This window comes from Taurulus bubalis (assembly GCF_910589615.1).
Source record: "Taurulus bubalis genome assembly, chromosome: 21".
Classification (NCBI taxonomy): domain Eukaryota; kingdom Metazoa; phylum Chordata; class Actinopteri; order Perciformes; family Cottidae; genus Taurulus; species Taurulus bubalis.
The window spans coordinates 5,718,402-5,735,998 of record NC_136609.1 but is presented as its reverse complement, the minus strand read 5'-3'; the positions used below and the strand labels follow the sequence as shown (position 1 = coordinate 5,735,998).

At 41.0% G+C, this 17,597-nt stretch overlaps 1 protein-coding gene across 1 annotated transcript in view; it reads left to right on the top strand.

Annotated features, from left to right (window-relative positions):
• LOC306752994 (cilia- and flagella-associated protein 47-like) overlaps positions 1 to 17,597 on the top strand; it is a gene marked incomplete at both ends in the record, with an annotated part of 68,840 nt that overhangs the window by 7,271 nt on the left and 43,972 nt on the right. Inside the window, 21 exon segments of the mRNA XM_079236826.1 lie at positions 674 to 796; positions 916 to 1,047; positions 1,408 to 1,485; positions 3,593 to 3,781; positions 3,893 to 3,970; positions 4,649 to 4,847; positions 5,046 to 5,131; positions 5,255 to 5,468; positions 6,662 to 6,893; positions 7,456 to 7,573; positions 8,179 to 8,297; positions 8,549 to 8,649; positions 9,755 to 9,917; positions 10,015 to 10,224; positions 10,334 to 10,405; positions 11,305 to 11,442; positions 12,238 to 12,322; positions 12,530 to 12,625; positions 12,985 to 13,171; positions 13,615 to 13,712; positions 14,129 to 14,245. Coding sequence (XP_079092952.1) covers positions 674 to 796; positions 916 to 1,047; positions 1,408 to 1,485; positions 3,593 to 3,781; positions 3,893 to 3,970; positions 4,649 to 4,847; positions 5,046 to 5,131; positions 5,255 to 5,468; positions 6,662 to 6,893; positions 7,456 to 7,573; positions 8,179 to 8,297; positions 8,549 to 8,649; positions 9,755 to 9,917; positions 10,015 to 10,224; positions 10,334 to 10,405; positions 11,305 to 11,442; positions 12,238 to 12,322; positions 12,530 to 12,625; positions 12,985 to 13,171; positions 13,615 to 13,712; positions 14,129 to 14,245 — 2,835 coding nt within the window.

Sequence of the window (17,597 nt, the reverse complement as noted above, 5' to 3'; positions counted from 1 at the left end):
CATTTTCATAACGTTTTTGACAAACAAATACATAATTGCTGTTTTAAGTGTCAAAAAGTATGTTTTAAATGTATTGATGTAACTGTTTGTTTAGCTCAATGTTTATTGAGGAGATACATTTGCCATAAGAAACATGTCATGGATCACACCAGGAGAGACAGAAAGGATGCAGGCATGCATGATATGGAAAGATAGAGAGAAATCATGTGAAATATTCCATGTTAAAAGTTACATTTGTAAAAGGGCACAAACTTGTTTTATTACAGCCTCTTAATTTTCTCTAAACGTACACCAGATTGATGCATTTTACTTTTCATTCCTGCAACATTGTAGAAAATCCAGTTCTTCAACATATGTAATGTAATGTGATGTCACCTTGAGATGGCTCAAGACAACTGTAATTTGGTTTAATACCGAAACGCTTTCAACAATCTAAAACGTCAGCGATGATTGAAAAACTCCCCCTGTACTGTTATCATCGTTGCTCTCTGCAGCGACTCGTACAAATGCCACGAATGCGTGCGCTCTGGCAACTGTCGAGCAATTCAGTAAAACGCAGAAAATCACTGACTGGGGTAGAATTAGACAAGGCCGGTTAAGAGAGAGTGGGTGAACTACATGTCAATTACAACTGCAGAAATGATGCATTTTCCATTTCCCTCTGTCCTCTCAGGTCGGCTCCACCAGCGTCCAGCTGGCAGAGACAAAGGTCACGTTCGGATCAGTGCCTCTCAACATGCCCTCTGTCAGAACTGCAGTTTTACACAACACTGGAAAGAACCACGCCTACTATCAGGTGCCTCCACATAAACAATACTTGTTTTTGCATATGCACTTAGCCAAAAAAACAAATAATAGCCAATCTGCCTCCCTCTGTCTTTGCTCTCTTGTCTCTGTTTGTTGTTGTTGTTTCAGGTGCTAGATGTGTATCCTCTTCCAGGCTTGGTGGTGAGTCCACCTGAGGGCGTGGTGCCGACAGGGGGGCAGGCCGCTCTCCAGCTCCACTTCAGCCCCGACTCTGTCATCAAGTTTGACACCAGAGTGGAGGTGGGTGAGAGGTAGAAAGACAGGGAGAGAGGCCTAGTCATTTTCTTATTACAACGATTTGCCTGTGTGTGTATATTTAAATACACATGTCACTTTAACATTACACTTTAACATACATCTACAGTACACTTGTTTAAAGAACTGTACAGTACTGTTTTTTTGTCAGAATCTGTTTTTCTGTGCATTTTATTTTATATTCTATTGTAAACATAATATGTTTCTGTGTTGATTGTTGTTGTTTGTCTAATGTATGCGTCACCTGTCAAATTCCTTGTATGTGTAACAAACCTGGCAAATAAATGGTTCTGATTCCGTGTGTGTGTGTGTGTGTGTTTGTTTGTTTGTTTGTTTGTTTTACAGATAGCTCTAAAGAACATGAAGTCCATGGAGCTCAGAGTGGGCGGATCAGTGGAGCCTCCAAATGTAGACATCAGTGTGGTAAGCTGGTGTGTGTGTGTGTAAACATGAAAAAAAAAAAATAACAATAATATAATTAAGCAATAAGAGGTGGATTCAGGAGTTTCGTTGGAAAAAATACAGTTCAGTACAGGGCTTCATTGAGCATCTTTGCTTGGGGGTTATGAAGTCTGGAGCTTCTTTTCAGATGGAAGAAGGCTCATCTGGTCTCGCACATGTGACCATGAGCTCTGTTTTGTTGATGTTAAATGAGAGTTTGATGTTATTCAGTTTTTGGGGCTTTTATTCTGTCCTTTTCTTTATGACACGAAGGCAGTTATTTTTATTTACCAGATGTGTCCTACAGCGTCGCCCCAAAAGGCATTAACTCAAATTCAGAGTTGGTAGAAACACTGATGCAGCAGTATCATAACACAGAGCATCAAACATTTTTTGTTAGCGATCTACAATTTCCCCAGCTGCTCGAACAAACCCAGCCAACTAGCTTTTATTTCCCACAGCCGGCTCACTGCATCAGAGATGCAAAACACACACTTTTCTTTGTTTGCAAATGACTGTAATTTTAGTAAGACATAGACATGCTTTCTTACATGTGGTATCAACAATGTCTGTAAAATTCAGTGCATGTCGATAGAGACGCATGTCGAAAACTTTAAAGCTCTCCTATAAAAGCGGAGCTGTGTGTAGGTGGAAAATTGTGCATTTCTTATATAGGTGAAGGACCAACACACATACTGTGCTGCAAAACACCTCACCCTAGCATTTGTTTCATAGCTCAGGAATCCTTGATTTGTGCACTTTGAACCACGTCGTGTGTCTTTGTGCACTGACCTTGCAGACCGCATGCACTTAGCTGTAATACCATCTTCATATAGGTCACAACTTAAACTGTTGATGTGGTTGGGGGTGCCATAGAGATATTTATTTCAATGCTCTTTTTTTGAAGCCTTGTTGTCGGTTGCGTCTTCTGTGTAAACTCCTGTGTCGTGATTTCTACCGGGTTTTTTGCGACTGGTGCAGTATTTAATATGTGATTTTTTTTTTTTATAGTCACTTTTGGGCCCTTTCACTCTGTCAGTTGCCCTATTTTGCTTTAAAGGAACATGCAGAATATATATTTGTAATTTTGTCTGGGATGTTTAACCTGATACTTAACTGTGGCTATTATGAAATCATTCTCTTTTTGGGAGCAACTTTTTGTTCGTATTTCACACCATTCACATTAAACTGCACAAACATACATTTCTTTATGAATTGACAGACATACATGCAACATATGCTACAGAAAAATATAATAAAAAGGAACGGAGAAGCATAAAATATTTTACAATAACCGAAAGTAATGTATTCTTCAAGGGTGCCATTGACTAAAATGAATGGCTTTATTACTGATACATAAAAATGATTATTATGCAAATATACCGCCCATTTACACCTCCTGTAGCCTTGTTAGATATATCGATGTCATTATAATCCTTTATTAATGTTGGAGTGTAATGCATCAATGTCCTGATGTTGGGCTTTATTTAAAAAAAGCTCTATTACTTGTCATATCCCACGACCACATTCAAGCACATATTACAGTTTTTAATTTGTGGTGATGGATCCTGGGGCGCTCGAGTCTGAGATGGACTCCTGGATCATTTCCATGGTTTTTGTAATTACTAATCTCCACATAGGCAATAACACCTCATCGACGTGGAAAAGTAAAAGAACAGGGGCAAAGTAATGATGTAAGAAGGAAGCAAAGACATCAGACTTTGTGTTGAAGATGTATGTGTGCCTCTGTAAACAGCAGGGGTTGCACCTTTGAAAGAAATTAAGTGAAAGATGTAATGCTTTTGTCATTGAAAGCAAAATGACTCGTTCATTTTCATTGTTGATGTGATGGAACAGAGTTTCCTTGAGAGGGCACAATTCTGAAATTGCTCCCTGAAAATTCAAACTCAATTAAAGGAATGGTGACACTTTTCAGCCACGTTTTTGTTGTCTACTCCTCTGAAATGGTCAAATAATTGGATAAAAGAAATGTCTTTGCAAGACAACTTGAATGGGATTTATTGATTTCATTCATCCCTGTCCTTATAATACCTTCCAGATGACTATTTCTCTCTCATCTACTTTCCAGGACCGTTTCCAGTTTCACGGGGTCCATGCTGGCTCTCGGCGAGCGATACCGTTCGCTATAACAAACCGCTCGCCAGCCGCAGCCCGGGTGACCTTCAGCCTGGCAGAATACACAGACTTCTCTTTGCACACCCCTCAGCCCTCGGCCCGGCCGTATTCACATGCAATGCAGCAGAGCTCACAGTTGGGCTGTATGGTGATAGGTGGGTAATAGTCCTGAGAAGAAACGAGTAAGGATTGTCTTGTGTCTGTGCGTGCTTATGATCGTGTGATTGTTTCTGTCCATGTTTCAAAAGCAGAGAAGGAGCCCGGCGCGAGTGTTGTGGAAGTCAGAGGCAACCAGACTGTGGACTGTTCCCTCGTCTTCTCCCCCATACAGGTGAGATCTAGACCAGGCATCTTCCAGTAGATAACATTTTATGAAGATTGACGGTAAGCAGCCCAAACACACATCTTTCATACACAAATTGACTGCTCTTTACACCCCTCTCACCCATCGTAGCTTAGCATCCATTAACAGTCGAGGTTTGGACTTCTCCAAGTGCTGACTCAATATAGTCTCTTTTTATATGTTTGCTTCAGCCTAGTCAAAAAGAAAATCTCAGAAGCAACAGTGAAAGGAGTCGGTAGTGTGTTTATCATCAAACGTTAGCGTATACTACAGCAGTTACCGAGAGTTACCTCCAAGGCTCTAAGTAAAGACTCTTTATTGGATTCAGAGAAGTTTACACTTCAAAAACCCCAAATGCACTGCTTTTCCGTTTATATTCAGCCATGTAAAGTATGTGTTTATTAGTACATGTTGATGGCGAACTTAACATGTACCTTAATTGTGGATGTAGCTTGAAATAAATAGTTTGTCTCCTTTTTGATTGCAGATTTGAAATGGTGTGGGGAAACATGCACAAAAGCTCAACAGGCATAGCAACAGTAACTAAACTGGGCAGGGCTTAGCAAACGGTCAAAACAGCTCTTACTCCCTCTCAGCTTAAAGCTTTAAAATGTTGAATAGATGAAAGAAGTGGAGATGACCTGTCAAGGAAATGTCTTCCTGCAGGCAGCCAGCTATGACTTTGAGCTGCCACTGAAGGTCAACGGAGCGAGATGGCCCACTGCTTCCCCGTCTCCTCTCTCCACTCCGTCCTCCTGCTCCACCTCCTCCCCGCTGTCTGCCGGCAGCAGGAAGCATGTCGTCAAATCTCTTCCCCGGTCTGTTGCCATGGCGACAACATGGCCTCAGCGCATACAGGCCACAGGTGCGGTCGTAAATTAGTTTGTGTGTTTGTGCGTTAGTGAGTGATATCGATATTTTAAGTACTGAATGTTTTTTGCTGGAATCAAACTGAAATCATGATGATGATGATATATTGCTTCATTGTGTGTATGTAGATTTAATGTAACGCAGCTCAATTAAATGTTTTTCTTTCCCTTCGCTGTTTCTATAATCTTTGTAGTGCTGTGCGCCCCGCTGGAAATGTCCCCCTCTAGCCTAGAGTTCCATGTGGAACCGCAGTCACCACAATCTGATGTTTACACCAAGGTATCAATGCTTTCCCTCAACTTTCTCACTGGACTGCATTTTTACTTCTTGCCATAGAATGTCGAAAACCACTGCCGGTTCTTTTGGTCCCATTCTGTCTCTCACTCCCCTCTCCATCCACAGACAGTGGAGCTGAAGGCGGTGTGTGAGGAGAGTGTGTTTTGGCGTCAGGGCGCCAGGAAACATGTAAACTGGTGGTTTGACTGTGAAGGAAACGCAGTAACCGAGTACATAAGAGAGGGGGCGCTATGTGTGGTGTCCCCATCATCAGGCAGTCTGCAGCCCGGCCAGTCCATCTACCTGACGGTCAGCATCAGCACTGAAGATATTGCAATGGGTGAGAAATTATTTAAAAAACACATACACACACACACACACACACAGAAACTATGGAGTGTACAGCCCTCAAAATGCAAAACTAAGATATATTATAACATAACTAAGGAGCAAAACTAAGATGTATTATAACATAACTAAAGAGTAAAAATAAGATATATTATAACATAACTAAGCAGCAAAACTAAGATGTATTATAACATAACTAAGTCTAAATTAAAATAAGACTTCTTGGGGACTCGACTAGTATTTCGTGAAGGACCTCACACAAGGAATTTTGTTTCACCCTGGGACCCACCCTCTTAAAGGGATGGTTCAGAGGGTTTAAAGTGTGTGAGGTATTTATCCGTAGTAAATTGTGTTTGACATGCCTCCAGTATGTAGTAACAGACAGGAGTACCGGCACATGAGCAAAGCAATGTGTTGCTTTGGACGGGGGCAGCAGCAAAGCATATTTCAGACACATCTATATCAGTTTAAGTGCATGCTATATTTCAAATATTTTCACCACTTTACCTTTCCGTCGGACATCTCATATTTTTAAATGTGGGCTCAGATTCATCAAAAGTCACACAATAACACACATAAACTGACTGCTTAAACAGCGGTAGACTAGTAACGACAGAAAGGGCTGTTTGACGGCAAGATAAAACAGTGGCAATATTCCAAACACAAGGTGTCTAAATGACGTTTTGGCATTGCCCCGTCCTCAGCAGTACATTGCTTTGCTTCCGTGCTGATACTCCTGTCTGTTTCTCCAGAAACAGGCCAGTAGTTTGAAAAGTAGTGTTTTACTTTTTCAACCTAAACCCAGAGTATAGCCAGACTATTCTATTTGAAGCCTCATTCAACATAAGACTTCCTTCTCGCTTGAAAGAATGCCAAATGTCATCCTATTGGATACCATGACGCTGAGAAGGGGGGCTGCACGGGAGATGGTTTTGTTCGCTTTGTAGTACTGAACATTATGAAATTGCTTATTGTTGTTTCCATTATCAAAAACCTCTTTTGTCATTTGAAATTTGTTGGAAAACACACTGTGGCAGCCCCGAGGTGTGGTGGTGTTTTTGTGGAGGCGCACACCATTCATAAGGGTTATGTGGGCTCCCAAACTATTCACCGATTATAAATTCACCTCTAGTCTGCACTTACCGACTTGTGTGTACATTTGTATTCTCCTAGGCTCTGGCAGAGTGACCAAACGATCCCTCCGTCTTTTCCTGGGAGACGAGGAAGGACAGGGGACGGGAGGAGAGGAGGGACATGAAGGACATGAAGGACATGTACCTTACAGAGAGCTGTCCATCACCATTACCATCCAGCATCCCTATATCGCCATCCACCCCGCTCAAATCCTCCTCACGCCAGTACCCTTGGAAGGCATAGCATCTGCCACACTCACCCTGCTGGCTATTGGATATCCTCAGTTTGTTTATACACGCACACGCACACACCTCAACCCAGGCCAAAAATTGTTCCAGTAATAGTTATGTAATTTGGATCATGGCACATGGACAGCTGCTTTGCGATCACAGTTATAGTCGTCACATCTTTCTGGGTGAGCGGAGCCGTAACATTGATGGATTTCTATCGTATTTACATTTCGTTTAGCTTGTGGCAATCTGCCAGCTGTGTTTGAGCCATTGGAAGTGAACGAACTCAGAGGAAACGCTGCCACTGCGCTCATTTTGGATTTTGCTTACATAACTCGCTCATCACATTCCCCTCGGGTTTCTTTGCTGGTCAGATTTCTGGTTGCACGTTTACAGTCCTGGCACTTTCTGACTGAGACTGAACTGAGGAACATTGTGCAGCTCCTCAAATAAACATATCTAGGGCACCGTTTACACGCTATATTATAAACAAAATTAAAAAAAGAAGACTATTCTGTACCCACAAGCAATATTGAGACGGTTGCTTATTGCATAGGCGCAGACATTTGAATGTTGTATTTATTGGAGATGTCCTTCCTCTATCCATCTTTGCAGTGGAACCACGGTATCAGCTGAAGTGGACGAGGTGGAACTGGAGGATGAGGCAAAGATATGGCCTGTTTCCATCATCTTCCCAGAGGGTAACAACATCCCTGCCCCAAACCAGGATCAGGTACAGACCTTTATGCTCTTAGCAGTTTACTCGAATGAAAAAGTCACTGAGGACCATCTGACCCAAAACGGATGTTGTTCTTGTTACTTTCTTCAGAGTTTTATCTCACATGGTATAAATGCTGTCCACAAGAATTTTAAATGTTTTTGTTTGAATGGAGATTTCGGGTATCTGAGATGTTTCCTCGTTAAAAGTCACACCTCTACAACTTATACCAGTGAATGCAATTCATCCTTTAAAGGTATTCAATCGTGAATCACAGGGCAAATTAACGTACCACTCTAAATGTAATTGATTTCACTCACAGAGTTGCTTTCTTAACAGCATATTGATACAAATCCACATTTTTATGCCTCTATCTCAGCTGTATTTCTTTTTTTATCCCCCACACTCCTGTTTAATTTAATTCGGATGTTTGCAGTATATCCACACAGGTGCCGTCATGTCTATATAAATTCCAATCACAGTCTGGGCTGATGTCTCCCCAGTCAGCTTTTGAAGATCTTGCAACAGCTTGAGCGAAACCCAATTTTGCGCCTGCTTGCACTTGAACAGAAATACTATCAAGATCTGTGGAATTCATCCCACTTTATCTGCAACCATAGAGACATCCGGTAGGCATTCAGAACCAGGAGGCTTCTCTAGCCTGCAGCGTGTCCTTCTGCTCCACTGTCCCTCTGTCCCTCTGCACAACCATCACCATCACCGACCACCTCCACAACAAGTCAGTGGTTATTGTCAAACTTGATCCCAAACATTTATTTTTCTTGTCTCCTAGTCTTTTTGCCCACTCTCTTCCTTCATCCTGCTCACAAACCATCCTCAAAACAGTTCTAATTATTGTCTTAATTCTTCTCCTTCTGTTGACAATAACACAATCAGAGAATATCAACATTACAATATCCTTTAAACCCACACATTTAATGTTAAATCAATCTACTAACTTGACTTTTTTCTCTTTGTCTCTGCTGCCAGGTTTATGGTTAAGTTGTGTGCTATCGCTGACAACTGCGTGTTGACAGTCTGGCCCTACATGGCCCTGCACCGCTCCGAGCAACAGATAGTTCTCAAGACTGGTACTGGCACAAACACACATCCATGACACAGTGTACCTGTTTTCTATGTAAAGCCACACAGACTGGCGGCGTCATATTACACATCCATTCTCCTGAAAAGCAGCAGTTTGGTCAGATCCACTTCCCAGATCAGCACATCTCAGCCGCTGCACTTCCTGTCTAAGTATTGTGCGCCCGATGTGTGCGATCATCCTCAAGTGAAGCAGAGAGGAGGAGGGAAGTGGTTGAGGAAGAGAGTGTCAAGAAAGTGCCACGGGGCTAAGCTGAAATAATAAGCATCTGCAATCTTATAAAAGGCAAAAGATTTTAAGAGTTGCACCTTTCTTTGAGGGAGATTTGTCAGTAGCGGTTCGTAAACACAACATTAAGAGTTTGCCAAAACTTGATTCCCTCTCGTTTTTGGAACAAGCTTTGTTCGCTTGGCGTTTCCATTGCTATATTTGCTTATTTTTGGCGCTGTGTCAAACATTTTTGTAGCTTCCTCTTGGATGCGCGCTCAAGATTTGGCACCTGGTCGCTCCGTTTTAACAGACGCCCAGAAATCTCCTGAACACAGCAAAATAAAAATAAAAGAGTAAATGCAGGCAGCGGGCAGGGCTTCTGCAGGTACAAACGCCACGAGGGCTCGCACCATTCGTCGACGCGATTGATTACAAAATGCATTGATCCGCAAATGCGCAACAAGCACGCATTTCCCCCAGACAATCCACAATCCTCCTTAAGTGTTAAAAGGGAAGTATTTTGGACAGAGACACAACAATGCTGGGCTCTGTATTGCAAATTGAAAATGGTTTATCACAGCAGCACAACTGCGATGAACAAACACCTCTGAAAGCAAAAACATCCCAGAGTGCTTTGTTTAGACAGCAGCTGGCAAGAAGACAGCAGCACCATGTCTACCTTTTGTCCCCCTCCCCCAATGTATTTGAGTTATCAACATGAAACGTGTTTCTATGAGCAGTAGTTACTTAAAACGGATTTGAATACATGTTTCTAAAAGTAATTTCTGCTGCTCTTATGGTAACGTATTTCTCAAGTTAACATCTATGATTATTCAACATTTCTCTCCTTGCATTTGATTGCTTCACATGTCACTGCCGTTTAGGGGCCACAGCTGTTGAGGCCATCCTGCAGCGCCATCACACACCAAGTCCTGCCTCTGGTCCGACTTCATCCTCCTCCTCATTGTTTGATCGCAACGGCGCAACAACCAAGAACTCGGCATCAGGTCCGAAAACGAAATGTACTTTGGAACTCTATTTTTATTTGTAATTGTTTGAATGCATTTAGTTTTTGCGTACGTCTGAGTAGGAGAGTGTTTTTTTTCTTTCTTTTTCTGCCCTCGTCAGAATCCTTTCCAGACAGTGACAGCGTAAGCGGTCAGGCCGGCAGGAATACGGACTTCTCTCCTAACAGAGACACCCCGACCAAAGGCGAAGCCCCAGAATTCCCCATAGCCAACTCAGAGGAAGGACTATATTACCAGAAAGTGTTAACAGCCGTGGAGAGGTGGTTTAGCCTCTTTGGGTGGCCGAGTGGACTACACCCCATCTCTGTGCCGCACACGCTCAGAAGGTATACCCAGCAGTTGAGTTCAGGAGCCACATTTGGTTGATGTAAGATGACTTATACGTTTAGGGATTTCTTCTGTCATACTGTAAATATGCCTCCTCTCTCCCTTCAGAGTTGTGTCAAAAATTCAAACAAATCCTTCCAGTGCACGGACTTATCAAGTCATTCAAAATAAAGACTCCAGGTGTGTATATGAAGCCGTCTCCAATGAATCATCCTCATGCTGAAGAGTAACAAGACACAAGCACTTTGGCTCGTTTCTATTGAACCCGGAGCAGGAGAGCTACTCCGGTGCTCCTCGCTGGAGAGCGAGTGCTGCAGTCTTCACCCTGGGAGCGTTTCAAAGACGCTCTGCTTTCCACGCCACATATTTTTCGACTCTGTCCGCTGGTGTGTGTGCTCAGCGCTCACCTTTGCGCGCACACGTGTCTGTGCGCATCGGGGCGGAACTCCGCCGTGCGCGATACCGAGAGCAGTGAAGAGTTGTAAACATGCGACCATAGAGAGACAGACATGACATGCCGTTGTGTAGATAAGATCAATAACATAAGGCCGTTTAGTTTGTTTAATAACAGAACAGGGTTTTTTGGGAAAGGGAACCTTATAGAAATGCTATAGAAAAAATGTAATATAATGGTAGGGGAAACACTGAGCCTAAATAAGTATATGTATTATTTTGAACAAAGGTTAAATGTTATTTCACAAGTTTCAAAAATGCCCCCATCTTTTTTAAATGCCCCTGGATTTCAGACAGTGGGGACAAACCCCCCCCCCCCCCCCCCCTAAAAAAATATGTAAATTTCCTACCCTTCATAGAGGCTCCATACAAAAAATGTGTGCCAGTTTTGAAGAAAATGTCTTTGATGTGATGAACTGCTTGTAGTCTAAACAACTGTTGAATAGTCTGTGAAATGGAACTGATTTTGGTGGCTAGATCGCAGAGATTTCTCACATGTATAACTCAACACTCTATGTCCACGATATCTACGAGACAGGCGGACAGGGAGGAAACTCCCTTTAACAATCCACCTTCGGTCGACTTCTAGATGGCCAGGGACATAATTATTGTATCGTTGTGTCCAGGTCTGTAGTGGACATGCTTCACCACCTGACTGGCAAACAGATTCCTGGTATTCCTCGGAGTCAGACGTTTTCCACTGATATAGGCCAGCGCACCAATCAGCTGCTGCAGCAGCATCAAGCCATGCTGACTTTTCTCAGGTAAGTCTTGTAAATACCACGCTACAATGCTGCTCACATTAAGGCTGCTTTCAGATATGCAGTTAGTTACTAACACAGGGTTCTTACGGTCATGGAAAACCTGGAAGACATAAAATATTTTTCCAGGCCCGGAAAAGTCCTTGGAAAAAAATAAAATCCCAAAGGTTTAGGAAAAGTCATGGACATTTGTTATATTAATGGGTTCATGTCGTTAATTTACGCTGAGTTTGAAATAATTAATATGCTTTTAAAAGAAAGACGCTCAGAATACAAGCAGGTATACATACAGGCATCTATATAAATGTTTATTCTTTTAATCAAACTATTGTCTCTCATTCATTTGTGTCATTTAAGGTTTACTGTATGCTTTGGAATTCTCATTGTTAGTTTAAATACAACATTTTCTCACTTTTTCATGTTTACACCGAGATTTCACAAAATGTTTGGTCATGGAAATTTGGTTTAAAGTCATGGAAAAGTCATGGAAATCCATTGATCAAGATGTGTATGTGTTTACATGCGATGGAAGATGTTCATGTTGGTATTGTGTTTGAGGCACTTTTAAGTCTAAAGTCACAATAGCAATCTCAGAAGGCCAAACCGAGAAACATTTCTGTAACTCTTCCAGCATGACAAACGTGACTTGAATGCCGTCAGCAGTACAAAGTCAAACTTTACATAAATGTCATGCGTGCCACAAACAACATACATAGGCCACAACTACGAATAGGGGTTTAAGGGACATTTTGGCAACTTTTGGGGTCTGTCTCTGTTTCATAGTGATTCTGTGTTCAGGGTGCAGGGAGCCTGCCTTTGTCACATCCGACCAGAGTACTTGCTGGACGTGCAGGAGTTCAAACACTGGAGCTTCCTCCTGCAGGTACGAATACACATTCACACACATCCATTTGGTCCGAGACCTACACCATGGAAAGGAAACTGCAAGTCCTCTATATCTATTTTTGGAAAAGGAAAACAATTGCTTTAATAATAAAAAAAACTCATCACTCATGGTCTCTCTCTTTTACTCACACAACATATTTAGAGCGTATTGTGCCATATACATACACATGTGTGTTTCTCTCAGTCAAAAGAGGAAGAACATGGTCTGGACTACAGCAGTGTTGACTATGAGTCTCTGAGCAAGCGATCCTGGACTGACGTCCTTCTGCAAATCTATAAGGTGAAAAACTTTCTGGCAGTCTCGGTCTGACTTCGTCCACTCTCCATCTTGTCAGATTATATGTATTCTTGTAAATCCCTTTTTTATTTTAAGTGATCTTGCGGAAGTGTTCCGTAGTTCAGTCTTTCTTTACAACACGTTTTTTGTCCTTTTCTTTTCTTAAGCTTTTTCTCTATTTATATCTGTCTCTCTCTTCCATGCAGAGGTTGTCAGAAATAATAATAATAATTATTGATTGACTGATTAATGGAGGTCAAATAAATGTTAAATCAAAGGTTGACTGAAGTACAGTAGTGCTGAAGAATGTCAGTCCCATCCTGATTCATGTGCGTATTAAAGATGGATCTGTGTTTGCTCAGGTGCTGGTGTTACGCCGCGTGTCGGAGAGCAGTTTGAACAACGCAACTCTGAGCGACGACGTGGATAGAGTCCTCCCTGTCGGCTCACAGCCACGGGCCAGTAACGTTTATTCATCCTGCGAGCTCCGGTTGCTCTTATGGCTCAACGTGCATTACCAGAGCATGAGGAGGACTGTGTGGGGAACAGGTAGGACACACAACAACCTCTTTTTAAAGTTTCAAAGTTTTCTTTTTTTTAATGGTGCCAATAAATACAAATTGAAGCACAACATTTTGTTTGATTAAAATCATGTTTTTATTATGTTATTTTGAAAATGATTCCATCTGTTGTTTTCCCAATAGATTTTGTCTTTTGGAGTTATAATACCGATATTATATAATACCAATATTTTAGAGTTGTTGGATATGTTTCAATCGGTTCTACAAATAGTTTCTATAATAAATAATTCTACAATTGTGCTAACTGGCTGAAGGCTTGCAAGTAAACTCAGTATTAAGAAATGTGTCACCGGTTGAAACAAGTGCAACATCGTGCTGTAAGGCTTGAAGCAAGATTCGTGTCAGTACCGTTTAACGCCTTGTCATGAGTCACTGATTAACAGGTCATTTCTGCATGATCATGTTTTACAGGCGGTGTCCCATCAGCACGCTGGATAGTGAATTTCGACCTGGACTTGACAGATGGACTGGTGCTCGCTGCTCTGCTTGCTGCCTACTGTCCTTACCTGGTCAGTGCATGTGTCTGTTCATTGTGTGCAGACCCTCCTCAGTGTGTTAGTCAATGAGCGATAGTGTTTAACGTCTTTAAGTGGCGCCATGATTGATGTGATGAGGACGCAATTAATCCTGAATACGATTAGGGGCACCTCTTATCATGCTAAGCACCTGTGTGTGTGTGTGTGTGTGTGTGTGTGTGTGTGTGTGTGTGTGTGTGTGTGTGTGTGTGTGTGTGTGTGTGTGTGTGTGTGTGTGGTCTGCCACCCCCCCCGCAAACTTGTGATTTATATATCTGATTTACAGAGCATGTATTGCTACTAAGCAATATGTAACAGGCAAGCAAGTGGCAGAGAAAGCTGAGATTCAAATAAAACATGGAGTTAAAGATAACGTTTCTTTCCCGCTAAACTAACGTGTTCCTATTTAGATCTGCAGCCACTTCCGGAGGATGTACTCCACAACCGGCAGCCTGGAACAGATTCTCCACAACAACATTATAGTGGCCCAGGCCTTAACTGCACTTTGTCTCAACCTAGACATACAGGTATACCAGATGTTTCTGACGGCAAGGTCACCAGTTAAACCAGGCTTACAGTAAACCAGGCTTAGGGGCCGTTAACACCAGAAGTGACTCTCAAAAACGCCTTGCTACCAAAACCATTGTTTTCCTATGGTACGGCGCGTCTTTCAGGCGCCTTTTAAATGCCGTGCGTCGTGTTTTTCTAGCGTTTTTTTTTTCGGCGCACCTAAAAGTTGAAATATTCTCAACTTTTAACCGCCTTGCGCAGAAACGCACAGCTCATCAATGTCAGTGTGTATCGCCCGGTTTCTGCACGCAGTACCGCTCCACAGGCTTTTGCCAATGCATTTTAGAGGCGACTGTACTTTTAAAAGTCGCGTCCTGTGTGGACGGCCCCTTACAGTGAACCAGGCTTATTTTCAGAAAAAGGACCTCAGTTTCCTGTAACCCCTGTTACAATCAATCAGCCAGACTGAAACACAATGTTTTATCTGTTATCTGCACCTTCTTTAATGATTTAAAGATTTTAGTTTTATTTTAATTTTTGAGTTCTTTGAAAAAAATAGTGACTTTGTCAGACTCACGGTAGACGGGTAAAAAAAACATGATCGATTGCAGCAGAACCAGAGAAATTAGTATTTTTTATTTTTTTTTGGTCTTTTTAGTTTCCATCCTTTTATTTATTTATTTATTTTTAAACAATGTATTTATTGATTTTCAGTCTGCAACTCACATCAAATTGAATATCAACAAAACAATACACAGCAGACATTTTCACCCTTTCCCCCTCCCATAATAATAAAGTAACTAAATAATAGTTAAATTAAAAACAAATAATAAAAAGAAACATAAAAATATACTTTACAAACTGAATAATGTTTTTTGTTGTTGTTTTTCCTACTAGTCAATGTACATAATCAGACAGTTGTCCTACTCCCCTTGAGCTTGTTCTTGCTGAAGCAAGTCACCAACATTTGTATTATGCCTTAAGAAATACTTAAAAGGTCCCCAGATATTATCAAAAACATTTTGTTTATGTCTAATAATATACACCATCTTTTCCATTGACATGTTTGAGGCCATTTCTTTAACCCACATACCAATTCTTGGGCCATCAACACTTCTCCAGTTAAGGGCAATTATACGGTTAGCTTGTAATATACACATATCTATGAATCTGAGCTCTTTGCTTTGTAGAAGTGGTATGATAGGATATACACCAAAAATAAAAAGCTTGGGAGTCAATGGTAATTTCTTTGATAAAATTTGATCAATCATATTAACAATATCTTGCCAGAAGGTTTTTACTTTCCCATATACAGTGAAACAGTGTCCCCCTTGCCTCATCACACTTAATACAGGTGTCAGGAATATTATCATTAAATGTATGCAATTTCACGGGGGTTATATATGTACACATCAGCCATTTATACTGTAGAAGTTTTAGGTTACTGCTGACTGTCTGCCTCTGTGCCTCTTTACATGCCGCCATTCTTCTAAAGATTTTTCCTCCTCTATATCTTCCTTCCATAATCTCAGTTTTGATTCTGATGATTCAATAGATCCAGACACAAACAAGTCATACAGAGTTGAAATTAAACCTTTATCATAGCAGTGTCTAGTGACTGCTACTTCTAATGCAGAAATGGTCTGTATAACTAATGAATGGTTTTGAGATGAAGATATAAAACTCCTAAGATGAGGATATCTGAAAAAATGATTATTTGGAATGTCATATTTGGTAGATATTTCCGCAAAAGACATAAATACTTTATCCTTCTCCCTGTACATGTCTAGCACTTTCCTTAACCCCTTTTCAGCCCATACTTTAAATCCTCTATCCTTTAGCCCTGGTTCAAAGTTGGCATTACCCCAAATAGGACTGAAGCGTGAATGGGACAAATTTATATTCAAATATTTGCAAGGGTCAAACCAAACATCAATCATGTTCAATATAATAGGGTTGTCTGTATTTTTCTTCAGATATTTACGGCCTGCTGAGTACAAGTGCAATGGTAAACTTGGTTTAACAGAGCAGGATTCTAAATTAATCCAAGCAGGGGGAATTCCGGAAGAAAAGTAAAACATGATCGACCGCAATTGAGCTGCCCAGTAATACCATTGGATATTTGGGCATTTAAGGCCTCCTCGATCATATGGTAAATAAAGTAAAGATAGACGTAATCTGGGACGTTTATTTTGCCAAATAAAGTTGGTAAACAGTTTCTTGATTCTTGTGAACAAGGATGAGGGAGGGGGTAGAGGGATATTCTGGAACAAATAAAGAAATTTGGGGAGTATATTCATTTTTAGGATATTAATCCTGCCAATCATTGAGATAGGTAAGGATGTCCAACGCTCTATCAAAGAAATACTAGCTTCCAAAATTGGGTCATAGTTTATCTGAGCAATCTTATTCACCTCAGGGACAATTTGTATTCCCAAATATGTAAAATTGTCTGATTTGAAAGTAGAAGCATATACAGGACTGTTTTTCCTCTCCGTTTCATTAAGTAGCATTATAGATGATTTTGAATAATTAACTTCGTAACCGGATATTCTTCCAAATGTTAGACTTAGGACCATTGGGATAGACCTATGTAGATTTTTAATCATTAATATTACATCATCGGTGAAGAGCGCTATCCTATGTTCTAAATGACCCTCTCGAATTCCATAAATATCGCTATGTGACCTCACCGCTATAGCAAATTCTATCGCAAGGATAAAAAGCAAACATCTCCAAAAGGGGGTGATATTAATTTGGTTTGAAATTTTGTATAGATGTCTATAGGGATGCCATCCGGGCCTGCCGATTTACCAGCCTTCATACAGCCAATCGCTTCTGCAATTTCCAATACAGTTATATTTTGATCTAATGCTCTGCTTTCCTCTTCAGAAATTTTGGGAATATCAAGGTTGTCTAGGAATTGTATCTGCGTGTCCAGATTAGGAGAACACTCAGAGCTTTATAATTTCTCATAGAAGACTCTGAAAGTCTCATTAATCTCTGTCGGGTCCACTATAGTTCTACCACTTGGGTCTTCAATACAATTAATAGATCTTTCTGTTTGTTGTTGTTTAATACGCCATGCTAGAAGTTTTCTGGGCTTTTCCCCCTGATCATAGTAGGACTGTTTGAGTCTCATTAGATCAGCAGCTGCTTTGTTAGCTGCCAATTCATTGTACTGAGATCTAAGCAGTAGCAGTTTGGAATGTACATCTGTAGATATTTGTCTGTTATGGTAGATTTCTGTTTCCAGTTTCTTAATTTCCTCATCTAATGTCTCCATTTCAAGTCGTGTAGCCTTTTTCTTTGAGCTGGTGAAAGAAATTATCTGGCCCCTAATAAAGGCCTTGAAAGCTTCCCATCTTG